The sequence below is a fragment of the Chelon labrosus genome (assembly GCF_963514085.1).
Source record: "Chelon labrosus genome assembly, chromosome: 19".
Classification (NCBI taxonomy): Eukaryota; Metazoa; Chordata; class Actinopteri; order Mugiliformes; family Mugilidae; genus Chelon; species Chelon labrosus.
In genome coordinates this window covers 17,487,678-17,500,051 of record NC_140352.1, presented here as the reverse complement: position 1 = coordinate 17,500,051, position 12,374 = coordinate 17,487,678, and the positions used below count along the sequence as shown (strand labels likewise).

The 12,374-nt window shown below is 41.8% G+C and overlaps 1 protein-coding gene across 1 annotated transcript; it reads left to right on the top strand.

Annotated features, from left to right (window-relative positions):
* The first annotated feature begins 1,582 nt into the window (after positions 1-1,582).
* Positions 1,583-9,859, top strand: csnk1e (casein kinase 1, epsilon). The gene is made up of 10 exons (XM_084567089.1): positions 1,583-2,108; positions 3,444-3,541; positions 3,654-3,764; positions 4,989-5,137; positions 6,999-7,227; positions 7,406-7,576; positions 7,732-7,880; positions 7,969-8,167; positions 8,254-8,399; positions 9,423-9,859. Exons 2-10 carry the CDS (start codon positions 3,466-3,468, stop codon positions 9,453-9,455), a joined length of 1,263 nt encoding a protein of 420 aa, XP_084423215.1. The 5' UTR covers positions 1,583-2,108; positions 3,444-3,465; the 3' UTR covers positions 9,456-9,859.
* The last annotated feature ends 2,515 nt before the right edge of the window (positions 9,860-12,374 follow it).

Sequence of the window (12,374 nt, the reverse complement as noted above, 5' to 3'; positions counted from 1 at the left end):
GAGCGGTATTAATTCTTTGTGGCATAGATTCAACAAGGTGCTAGAAACATTCCTCGCTGGTCCATTGACATGTTGGCATCGGAGTTGCTGCAGGCTTGTGGGGATCATCTTAATGATGTGAGTCTGCAGTTCCACAACATGCCAGAGGTGGTCTGTTGGACTGAGTGACTGTGGAGGCCATTTGAGTACAGTGAAGTCACTGTCACGTATCTGCAATGATATCCTGTTGAAAATACCCCCTAAAAGATGGGTACTTATCTGTGACTCAAAGAGTTGGACTTGGCCAGAAACAGTCTGCCGTCTTGCTGTGTATTATATGAGTGTGGGCATATATGGACGTAAACTGCAGCTTGTGTGGTTGGCAGAGGCGAACAACTGTAGCCTTAGTTTCCTGTTTTATAGAATCTCTGCCATGTGATTGGCTGGTTAGAAACTAAATTTGAAGATCATTTGAACAGGTGAGCCTAATGAAGTGGCCGATGAGTGTGTAATGGTATGTCGATAGTTGACAGCCGCATACACAGTTAATATTCTTTTGACAATTTAAGATAACTGCTAACAAAGCTAGCTTGTAATATGTAATGCCAAATAAATAAAAAATGTTTAGAGAGATTTTTTGATGAAACTAGTTTTGCGTCATCATTTTTAGCTCAGACAGACAGGAAGTTGGCTAGCTGTTAGCTTACTTATGTGTGACTTTAGCTAGCACTTCATTATTAACAAGGACAGTTTAGCTCATAGACTGTAAGGTGGCTTCAAAGGGGTCATGTGTAACACATTCACAAGAAGAGACCATTTGAACTGCCCACTCTTGAGATATTCACAACTTTTGTAAGTGAAATTTTTTTTAAAAAACTTCTGAATTTACCATTTCTGACACTGACAGAAATGTGGAGGCCCTGAAAGTTCATTTTCACTGGATGGTAAGACTATATATTATCATTTTGCTGTGTGTAGCTTATCTTTTTAAATTTAAATGTTTGAGGAAAATGTTTATATAATAGTCTCCTTGGTTTCATTGTGTCTTTGCGATTCTCACATTATATTAGCTTGTTAGCCTGCTAAAATGTTAGCCTCGGTGGCTTCTAGGCGGCAACTGTTGCCTAGCAGCAGGCAGCAAATCAAAAATGTGTGTTTTAGTTTCACAGCATTCACCTATTATATATGACACCATGTGTTAGTGACACTTTATTACTCTAGACACATCAAGTCTTTGTTATGAGATTACAGTTGTCTAGTCATTTAAAAAAAATAAAAATTTTGTGACGGAAAGTTGGCCTGGAGTCACTCCGATGAGAACTTATTTGGATCTGCAGGGAACACGTTATCTGAGTGCTAGCACAAAGTCTGTGGCTGGTTGTTAGGCTATCCAGTTGCTTGCGGGGTGTTTTATTTTATTTTATTTTTTCTCCATATTGGTTGAAACTGGCCCTACAATTAAATTCAAATGGCAGACTCATATTATGATTAAAAAAAAATGAAGTCTGCCTATGCCAGGCTAGTGTATGCCTCCATTTTTAACTACCACTAGAGGGAGCAAGTTGACACTTTCCTACAATTTCCCTTATGTGCATTTGGCCTTATTTGGCCTATAATAGACATAGATCAATAATTATCTTATGTTTCTACGTTATGAAAATTGATTTGAGACTGATGAGTGGTGCAAACGCATACAGCAGCTATAGGTGAGCACTGCTGGGGTGCTTCATTCATGCCTGCAGACGGCAGCACCGGCAGCTTTAAGACAATCCGGGCATCTCTGCAAGTCTGCGGATGACATCATTGATATTGTCAATGGTGTAAACTGAGAGAGAGGGCTGGGTGAGTGTGAGGGGGAGACAGAGAGGGAAGAGAGAGAAGGACCTCAGTGTCTAGTTAAGCGTTTTTCACAAGAAGAAAAAAAAAAAAAAAACAGTAATCGTGACAAGGAGAATATTCCAGAGTCGCAGGGTCGGCTCGCATCGGCTGCACTTTTTAGGTCTTCTGTTTTTATTTTGCAGGACTGAGGGTTTGCAGATCTCCGAGGTTATGAGCCGTCCGAAGCCGCGTCGCTACGTCGCTGTCCAGGGTCCTGAGTGAGACAGAGCCAGCGGGCGACCACGGAGCAGGTGAGGAGGAGGAGAAGGAGGAGGTGGTGGTGGTGTAGTGGTGGTGTAGTGGTGGTGGGTGTATGTTGGCTAGTCAAGGTGTCTGGAGGCTTGTGCGTGTGTGTGTGGTGTTGTGTTGGTTTAGGTTATGCAAACAGAGTCCAAATAGAGTCGCGTTGGGGCGGGGGGGTGCGCTTGTTGAGAGGTCCTGTGTGGAGGGTGCGGTTATGGGAATTATTACCACATCTGATGGTCAGCCAGGGATGAACGGTGCGTTTTATTTATTTTATTTTTTTCTCCATCTAGCGCCTACCTCATATACACTCTCGTGGTATCTGGGGCAACTGCATGGAAGTATTCTCTGTGAAAATATCACGTTTTTTTTTGCTGCAGTCTGTAACACTGACAGTGAAGCAGCTTTTGGAGGCTGGGAGATAAAAAAATGATGTGAAAGGTTTGGTTATGTGCAGCAGTGGCTTGCTCTGCCTTATTGTCCCTGCACGGTGCATGTGGATGGGGTGTATGTAGGTCTACAATGCAGCCAAGTCTGAGGGGGAAAAAACTGAACTTAGTCAGCGATTAATGCAATGTCAAACTGGCATGTAAAGTGTAACCTCTGTAGAAACCCTCCTCCCACTTTTAAGTCCCTGTTTCATGACTGTGCAGACAGATAGGAGGACTTGGGTGAGGGAAAACATGACTCACTCGAATTTTGTCAGGGGACTCCAGTCAAAAATTGGGAGTTTATGCAAATGATAGTACACAGGACCAGACTCCTTTGAAGAGCTTTGGGAAGAGTGTGTGAGATGCTGATCCAGCTCCCCCCTGCAGCCCTGCATAAATCATGTTACACAACTACACGCTTCTTCTTCTTCGTCGTCTTCTTCTCCTTTGCTCCCACCTTTTCCCCATGCACTTTATAAACATTTAATTGGCCCACATTGTTGTCTGGAGTTTATTACCCTCTAAAAGTGTCAAGATTCCAGCTCAACAAAACGTGGCATGACGTTAGATCTAGAAAGGTTTTGCTTCCATGGATGGCTTAGTGAGCAACATTTTTCTTGCTGCTTCCAATAATTCAACTCAGGCTGCACTACGTCACTGTTTTGGCTCAGCTATTTTCACTTTTCTTTTTCATCTCTTCTGTCGATTGTTCCCTCAAGTATCCAGTTTTGTTTTCTCTCATGCTACAGCAGCCCCAGGGCTCATAGCTTTGAGTTTAAAGTCTGCAGCTTTGCACCACAGTGTCCTTTTACTCTATTGATCACCAGTGATTGATGACAGCTTTGTGCATGTTTGTATCTGTCTGTATGTGTGTGTGTGTGTGTGTGTGTGTGTGTTTGCTTAACCCTTCAGTGAGTTGAAAAGCTCAGGAGCCATGGAGCTGAGGGTGGGGAACAAGTACCGCCTTGGGAGGAAGATAGGGAGCGGATCTTTTGGAGATATTTATCTCGGTGAGAATCAATCTCAAACATGCTCCGTAGCTTTTGTGCACTAGATCGCTCTTTATTTTCAGCTGCCAACATGTTGCAACTTCACCTCTCCCTCTTCGCTTTCTCCAATCAGGTTCAAACATTGCTACAGGAGAGGAGGTAGCCATCAAACTGGAATGCGTGAAGACCAAACATCCACAGCTCCACATTGAGAGCAAATTCTACAAAATGATGCAGGGTGGAGGTACAACACACCAAGAAGTGTCTCTGGCTTGTTTTTAAAGATTTACTAGGGGGTACCAAGAGGAAGTGGAGCCTTTTAGGGGCACTGAGGGGTGTTTAAAGCTACAGTCGGTTATTAACAATGATTATATTTCTTTAACAGGCGTTGCACTTCGTTTATAGACCTTGAGAGGCATTTGAGGACATTTAAGAGCATTTGAGGTCCATTCAGGGTCATTCAGGGACGCCAACAGGACACTCTGACTTACATTAATGAGCTTTTAAATGCACCGTGTACTATGATTTGAAAGAAGGATATACTGATACTTATACTTTATAAGACAGACATAAAGTCAGTACAGATACAATTACATCAAAAACATTCTACGATGCAAACATTAGAATAAAATATACAATTAGATGCAAATATTAGTGCAAAAGAAATCCAGCAAATCAGTTGTGCAGCTCTGGTCTATGTATTATTTATAGTATAAATAACAAGTATACTGGATAAAATACATACGATATACACAGATCAGGCACAACATTATGACCACTGACAGTAGAAGTGAATAACATTGACCATCCTGTGACAATACAATGTTCTGCTGGGAAACTTTTGGCATTCATGTGGATGTTACTTAGACATGTACCACCCACCTAGACCAGACCAGGCACCCCTAATCCATAGCAATGACACAATGATGGTAGCAGCCACCCCATACAGGATGCAGCCTGACACAGACACACACACAAAGAAGGCCAATGTCCATTCTCTAATGAGTCAGACCTGCCTTGGAAGTACAAGGGAGACCTACACAATGTTAAGCTGGTGGTCATAATGTTATGCCTGATTGGTGTGTATAATAAAAATAGACAGTCTTGTGTGTATTAAGATTCAGCAAATGCAACCAGTGACAATGCACTTGTTCCTGTACTCTAGCAGAGCTGTTGTGGCTAGCGAGGATATAATATAATATAATATAATATAATATAATATAATATAATATAATATGAATGTAGTAATAGAGCATTATTATGCAGTAATGAACATGTGATAAACTACAATGGTTATATCGATGTCAGGAGATAATGGATAAAAGCAAGGAAATAAATGGCTGAAATGTAAAAATAATATAATAAAAATAATAATGTAGAAGTCAAATAATCGAAGGAGGTGAAGGTGCGTTATTCTAAACTGTTCTATCTCCCAACTCTCTGATTTCCACCCCTCCCTGCCTGCCAGTGGGAATCCCGTCTATTAAGTGGTGCGGAGCGGAAGGAGACTACAACGTTATGGTGATGGAGCTGCTGGGCCCCAGTCTGGAGGACCTGTTCAACTTCTGCTCCCGCAAGTTCAGTCTGAAAACAGTCCTGCTGCTGGCTGACCAGATGGTGAGACATCTGACTGACTGCGGTCCACACTATAAAACATCATCATTCAATAAACGCCTCGCAGTTCTTCAGTAGGTATTAATCATGTGCAGAGCTCATAGAAGGGCTCCTTTATGTGTCATGGAAGCACCGTCAGGATTCACTGAGTTTTTATAAGTGGCTGACAAAATAATAAACAATAATAAAGGTACCTTTGCTTGCACGCAGCGGGCTGAAGTCGACCTCAGGCTGGGGGATTTCAACAAAACGTTGTGCCTATTTTTAGACCGCAACTAAATGGATCATTTGAAATCTGAGAATAATTCTCATCTAAACGTCTGAAGCTCGTTTCCTGCCGTGAGACAAAGTGTAAGCCCCTCAACATCTTTGACTGCGCAGCTCCTCCATAAAACTGAGGTCCAATCTGGGACACGGAAGCTCCACAAGACGGCCTAATCCTTGTTGGAGGGGTCGGCCAGTGATGTCTTTTATGAGCCTTTTTAATCCCTCACATGTCATTCTTTAGTCTACAACTGGCACACTTGTTCTTTTCATCCCATTTTCTCTTGGCCACATTGACCTCTCCCTAATCACGCTAGCTGCTGTTGTAACTCCTCTCCTCTCCTCTCCTCTCCTCTCCTCTCCTCTCCTCTCCTCTCCTCTCCTCTCCTCTAACAGGGCTATAACTAAGATTTTGATTGCCCCATAACATAAAATATCCTCTGTGTATCTGCGGGAAGGCTGACAGAGTTATTGATCAGTATCAATGACTCAACTACTATTTCACCAGGCAATGAGACATGTGGCCATTAAAACTCACTTTCAGTTTTAGATCAAACACACTATAACTACAGGAATATAAAGTCAGAGTCGCAGCTCTACCGGTAAAGACCAGTAGAAGTCTTAACTGCAGTGGTATATGCTCACCAATCAATACATGTTGAGGTATACCAATTATAATTTTCACTTTTTCACTTAATTTATCATTTCTTTTATTAAGAAAATCTAATTTATTTTAAGAAAAGCTGACCCCAATCCTGCTCTGTCTCTCTCAAAAATATATAGGCACACTATATTCAGGCCAGATTGAGAGCCAAAACAAAACTGTCATTAGCTAGCTTCTCACCTGAAATGACGCAGTCTGGTCCTCTCCTTGATTGAAACCAAAGTTGAGATAAAGCCTGATTTCCTTGATACTGATGAATCATCAGCACTTGCCAGACATGTTGCTTCATTTGTAAATGAGTGATTCTCCTACTGCAGGGAAAACGAGAATGAGCCAGGATGAGCTTGTCACTTAAACTTGCTAGATGACCCGACTAAACTTACTGAGGGTCAGATTACAGAGACTATGCTGAGTAGCACACTACCACAAAATAATGTATGTCTTAAGATTGACTGTCTCTTTCACTAAGCAACAAAAGCCATCTTGTAGAAATGGGAATCATGTACTTTAAACTATTTTTAGCTGCTTGTTGGTGCATTTAAGGCCACTGACATTTGAAGTATTGTAGTTGACTGCTAAAGGGCATAAACTATTTTTCGCTTCTTCTCCGCGTGTTCATTTTCCCCATAGTTCAGATGTAATTAGATGGGATTCAAGCTCTCGCACTGGATCAGATCTTAAATCAGATCTGAGATCACGTAATCCGGTCTCATGTTGTTGTGGCTCAAACCCTCAGTATGTGATGTTTAAAACTTTTTAAAACTTAATGTGTGGACTCCATAGCGCTCATTTCATTAAATTACTGCAAAAAAGGAGAAAAGCCTGAAAGCTGCCTCTGAGGTCTACGCCAAAAGACTTTTTAAAATGGAAACTTACTGTTGCTAGGCTTCAACATGCTAGACTACCAGTGCCCTGTTCTTTGTCTCTGTGCTCCAGATCAGTAGGATTGAATACATCCACTCCAAGAACTTCATCCACAGAGACGTGAAGCCTGACAACTTCCTGATGGGGCTCGGGAAGAAAGGCAACCTGGTCTACATCATCGACTTTGGCCTGGCCAAGAAATACCGCGACGCCCGAACTCACCAGCACATCCCTTACCGCGAGAATAAGAACCTCACTGGCACCGCCCGCTACGCCTCCATCAACACCCATCTGGGCATCGGTAAGGCGGCACTCCTGAGCAGGAGCTGGCCCAGGGATCTGTGGGAATATGTGTGTGAATGTCAGTAGAATATGTTTGCATGTTTATTAATGAGGACAATATTTTCCTTTCCTTTCCCTCACTCAGATATGAATGTAATTTCATCCTCTCTCAATCTATTCTGTCTTTTTCTCCACAGAGCAGTCCAGACGAGACGACCTGGAGTCTTTGGGCTACGTTCTCATGTACTTCAACCTGGGCTCTCTGCCCTGGCAGGGACTCAAGGCTGCCACCAAGAGGCAGAAGTATGAACGCATCAGTGAGAAGAAAATGTCCACCCCCATTGAGATGCTCTGCAAAGGATACCCTTGTAAGTAAAACTTTTAGGCAGAAATGAGATAGATTACATAAAAGCATACAACAGAAAAGCTAATTTAATGGTGGATTTAGGCTTTTTTGTCAAACTTATCATCTGTCTTTGCTTAAAATCTTCTTCTCTCTCTCTCTCTGTCCTGTGTTCCCCAGCTGAGTTCTCTACCTACCTGAACTTGTGTCGCTCCCTGCGGTTCGATGACAAGCCCGACTACTCATATCTGAGGCAGCTCTTCAGGAACCTTTTCCACAGACAGGGCTTCTCCTACGACTACGTCTTTGACTGGAACATGCTGAAGTTTGTGAGTGCCATGCTTTAGTAAAACTTGAAGGTCAAAATCTTTTTATCAGTGCTTACATTCCCGTCTGTACTGTTCCTCTGTGTTTCAGGGTGCAAGCAGGACAGCTGAGGATGGAGAGAGGGAGAGGAGGGAGGGAAAAGAAGGGGAGGAACGAGCTGGAGGAGGCCAAAGAGGAGCCGGGGGTCGAGCCTTGCCTCCCGGTCCAAACCCGTCTGCAGCCAACAGAGTCAGGAACGAGGCCGACGCTGCACCTTCAAACCCGGCCACACGTGGGGTCCAGCAGTCAGGTCGGGATGCTGCTTGCTTTCGGATGTTACGCAACGCTAACCCAATTAAGACTTTTATTTAAGTGTGTGTTTTTGTGGGTGTGCAGGAAACCGCTCTCCTCAGGCGGGGAGAGCGGAACGAGCTGAGCGAGAGAGGAAGGTGGCCATGAGGCTTCATCGCGGGGCCCCCGCCAACGTCTCCTCCTCGGACCTCACTGCACGCCTCGACCAGTCACGCATCACTGCATCACAGGTAGCCCCGACAGGTTCGGCGACATTTTGTTGTGATTAGAGTCGGCACAGATTTCATGGCATTGCATCGGTTGCTTACACCTGCTCGTCTTATTCATTAGGACATGCGTTCAGTTCAAACTATGGCAACAAGAGAACAAAGTATACTCTTTAACATCAGCACTTGTATTGACTGGTATCAAACTTTTCAAGATTCCTAAATCATCTATCATGAAATGCTAACAGACCACACACACACTGTATGTTCTGATGTTAGCATTTAGCTAAAAGGACAACCTCACAGAGTTATTAACTAGAAGTTTTATTTTAACATTTATGAAACGTAGTAATAAATAAACTGCTCTCATTTCTGAGGAGTTTCTGGACCTTTGATTACTGACATTGCTGGATTCCTTTTTATGCTTGCCACTTAATAATACAAATCATTAATTTGGAATGCCAAATTGGAAACATTGGAGCCGGGAAAATATCCAGACATAATCACCTCATAATTTTTTTGTTGTTGAAAGTCTAATATGATATCGACACAGAATTGGCTAATCCTCCCAGGCAGACTCCATGTGACCCATAGCCTCTTCATAAATTGTAACTGGACTCTTTCCAGTGCTGCGTTAGGGATCATGTTTGCAGCCTGCAGCAGTGACAGCAGCCATGTCCAGACTGATTGTGCTGTAACTTAAAGAATCTTGCACATGCACTGTAATAATTTGGTGGAGGAGATGTTACAAATTTAAACAGATACAGTCTCAAACTGTCTGAATTTGTGTGAATGAAGTATGACACAGATAAAACAAAAGCCTTTATTATCCATAGCATCCTGAGATCTTGACAGCATACTATGGATACTACCTCAGTTCTTTTCAGTAGCTGTCCATTGATTGCAACAGTATTCAGTATATAACGGTATACAGGCTGTTTTAGTCTAAACTTCATCCAGTGTGTGCATACTGTACGTCTAAGAAGGCTTAGGCTTGAGCATAGAATTACTCAGTTCTTAATGTCCTTGTTTTCCCTTCACACTCAGGTCAGTGTGCCATTTGAACATCTGGCAAAGTGAGTTCCTCCTCGCTGGCCTGCAGGTCAGTGGCAGGTATGGACACGTCTGACACGTATACAAACACACGTACACACAGCATGCTTACGCAGCTATTTGTTTCTTTTGTCCTTAGGACCCTTGACACCACGCCTCTCCATGTTGACATGTAGAACAAAATCCTTGCTATTAAAGAGGCACTTTGAAAGACTGTTAAAAGTTCATCAAGAGAATGTGATGAGTGAATGAATGAATGAATGAATGATGACGAGGCCGCTGTGGCTTAGTAGGTAGAGCAGGTTGTCCACAAACCACAGGGTTAGCGGTTCGATTACTTTGAGTACCAATAGGTAGAAAAGCGCTGTATAAATACAAGTCATTTAACATTTGATGAAATAATATTTGTGATGTTATGATAAAGACACATTGTGCAGAGTTATCTACAGAAGTTAGCCAGCTAACAAGTTACCGTCAGCTTCACGTAATACCACTTTGCACCACAAGATGGGATAGTGAGTCGACACAAAGTCTGCTCGGAGTCCAAAACTAGAAAATAACTGCAGAATGGCAGAAACATTCCAGTACTCATACCACAAACTTAATCATCTGAAAGGCATAGCTCATCCAGTAGCTCACCGCGTTCATGTGCCACAGTAAGAACAAAAATACGCTTTAGGATCCGGAGAAGCGGCTGCGTGCCGTTGCTATGCCGCCAATTTTACATGTTCATTCACTGCTCTCGGTTTTATCCATATTTGTTCCTCATTACTTCTGCATTGTTTCCCTTTGAGGCCGGTACTTAAACACAAACCCTCCATAGCACAGCACCTCAGTATGAAATTGTCTTTGGTATCTCGGGACTATTTAAAAGAAATAACAGCGGCCCCATCTGGAAAGAGCTACTACGCCTTGTTTTACCAAACAGTTTACAGGTAGCACCTTTATGGTGAGATAAAAAAAAATAATAATAGGAAAGCATGTGCATAGTTTTCTTTAATCTCTCTTTAATTTTTTTTTAAAAAAAAACATGACATTTTTTATTCTTTCTCTCAAAATAAAATATTGCCCCCACTTAGCGATGTTGCGTTTCCTCTTTCAACTGCAATATAATAGAGAAAGTAATTCATGTGTCCTTTTAAACTGGCTATATTTTATTTAAGTAATTCTTGACAATGTAAGTAAAATAAAGTAAGTTAGAATACTTTCAAAACCTCAAACTCGAGTACACCAAATATGAGCCTACGCTGACAGAAGTAATGTTTTTCTTCCTTGTTGTGTCTCAGCAGCTGCAGGGTATCAAATACCCCTTACTTTTCAAATGGATGAATGAAAACATGAATGAGTGAAGGAGGAGAAGAGGAGCTGGAGGAGGAGCAGGTGATGGGCCTTCAAATGGGGATCGAGGGCGTCCGTGTGTCTGTCAATATGCGGTGTGGTGAGCATGCCCAGTCTTATAAAGCTTGCTGAGATGATGGAAAACCAGTGACACGAACAAACTGTAGGCTGGAATTGTTTGGCTTTTCAAGGGTGCATCCAAAGGGAGAGGCGGAGGGAAACAACAAAAAGCACCTCCCCTTCTTCACTCATATTCACCTGCCATCGACTCAGAGGCTCGACTTGCAAAAAAATTTTAAAAGCGAAAAAAAAACAACAACAAAAAAACAACAATGCACAAGACGGACTAAATATCAATTATTCTGTGGTTTAGACCTGTGGTTAAACAAAAGAAATAAAAAATCAATCTGCTAATGTTTGAGAGCTACACATGCTGCTTATGGTGTTCTTTAGTAGAAATAAATATGTAAACAACCACGGGGACGAACACAAAAGCATATACAGGCGTATGATAGATGAGACAGGAGACAGGAACGTGCTTAAATATGCCCGAAAGAGGATCGGAGAGAATAAATGTGAGAGGGTTTGTGGGAGCGAGGCTGCTTTTTGTCAGTAATCGTGTCTGTCTGTGTTTTTGTCTTAAGTGTTTTGCCTTCAGCTTTGCTTTAGAGAGTCGGAGGGAAACCAAGGACAGAGTAAAAAAAAATGTGACAGAAGACATGCCCCCAGTTAAAAGTTCCTATTTTTCAGCACACTTGTTACCTTTTTAGGTGAGATTGAAAACATGCTTACTGAATTCAAGAAGAGTAATACTGCTGTGAGCAGAGGGTGGGATAAAACAAGGATTGTATGATATGATAAAGCCTTAGTCCAGCTTGTAACACCAGGTATGAAAAGACATGAGAAAGTTATAAGATCTTCATGGTGAGCAGGTCTGGTGTTACATTTATTTTATTTTTTATTTTATTTTCCTTGTTTTGTATTAAATGTAAAATGTGTAGATATCTTTTGCCAGAATGTGACAGATTGTTTAAAAAAATGGGGCTGGAGAGAAGAGTATGGTTTATCTCCTGACTTCCCTGGGACAAAAGTGTAAAAATATTACCAGAAACCTCAGGAGCCTGCCAGACGTTTTGGCAGGCAATGACAGAAAGGTTCTTGTTAATATTTTTGAGGAGTACTGACTGAGATGTTTTGACCCAGGGTTGTCAGGGCGGATTTAAAATGACTGATGTCCTGTACATTTCTTTACCATGCTTCAACTTTATTACTATGATATTTGTGTATATTTTCTGATTCAATAAAAATATACACAACGTATACAGACTTCTAACATGATGCTTCATTTGATGCCAATACATGTGGATGTAGAAGGTTGCCTTAATGAACTAACAAAGTCCAATTACAAACTTTTTCCTTTTAGTCACATTTCACAGTCTGAATGCATTGAAGCAAACTATCATTGAACATCAATAAATCTGAAAATTGATTTTGAGTTTAAGGTTATGAGACATTTTCAAAAAATATACCGGGGAGTACTAAAGTGTGAGATCAAATCAGAAATGTGTCAAACTTGATGCTAAACTTCAGAATTGTAAAATACAAAGA

Bases quoted from the DNA above. Each gene is read 5' to 3' on its own strand.
- csnk1e (XM_084567089.1), top strand. From the start codon at position 3,466: ATGGAGCTGAGGGTGGGGAACAAGTACCGCCTTGGGAGGAAGATAGGG. The intron at 7,228-7,405 runs GTAAGGCGGCAC...TTTTCTCCACAG, and splicing joins CAACACCCATCTGGGCATCG to AGCAGTCCAGACGAGACGAC. The intron at 7,881-7,968 runs GTGAGTGCCATG...TCTGTGTTTCAG, and splicing joins ACTGGAACATGCTGAAGTTT to GGTGCAAGCAGGACAGCTGA.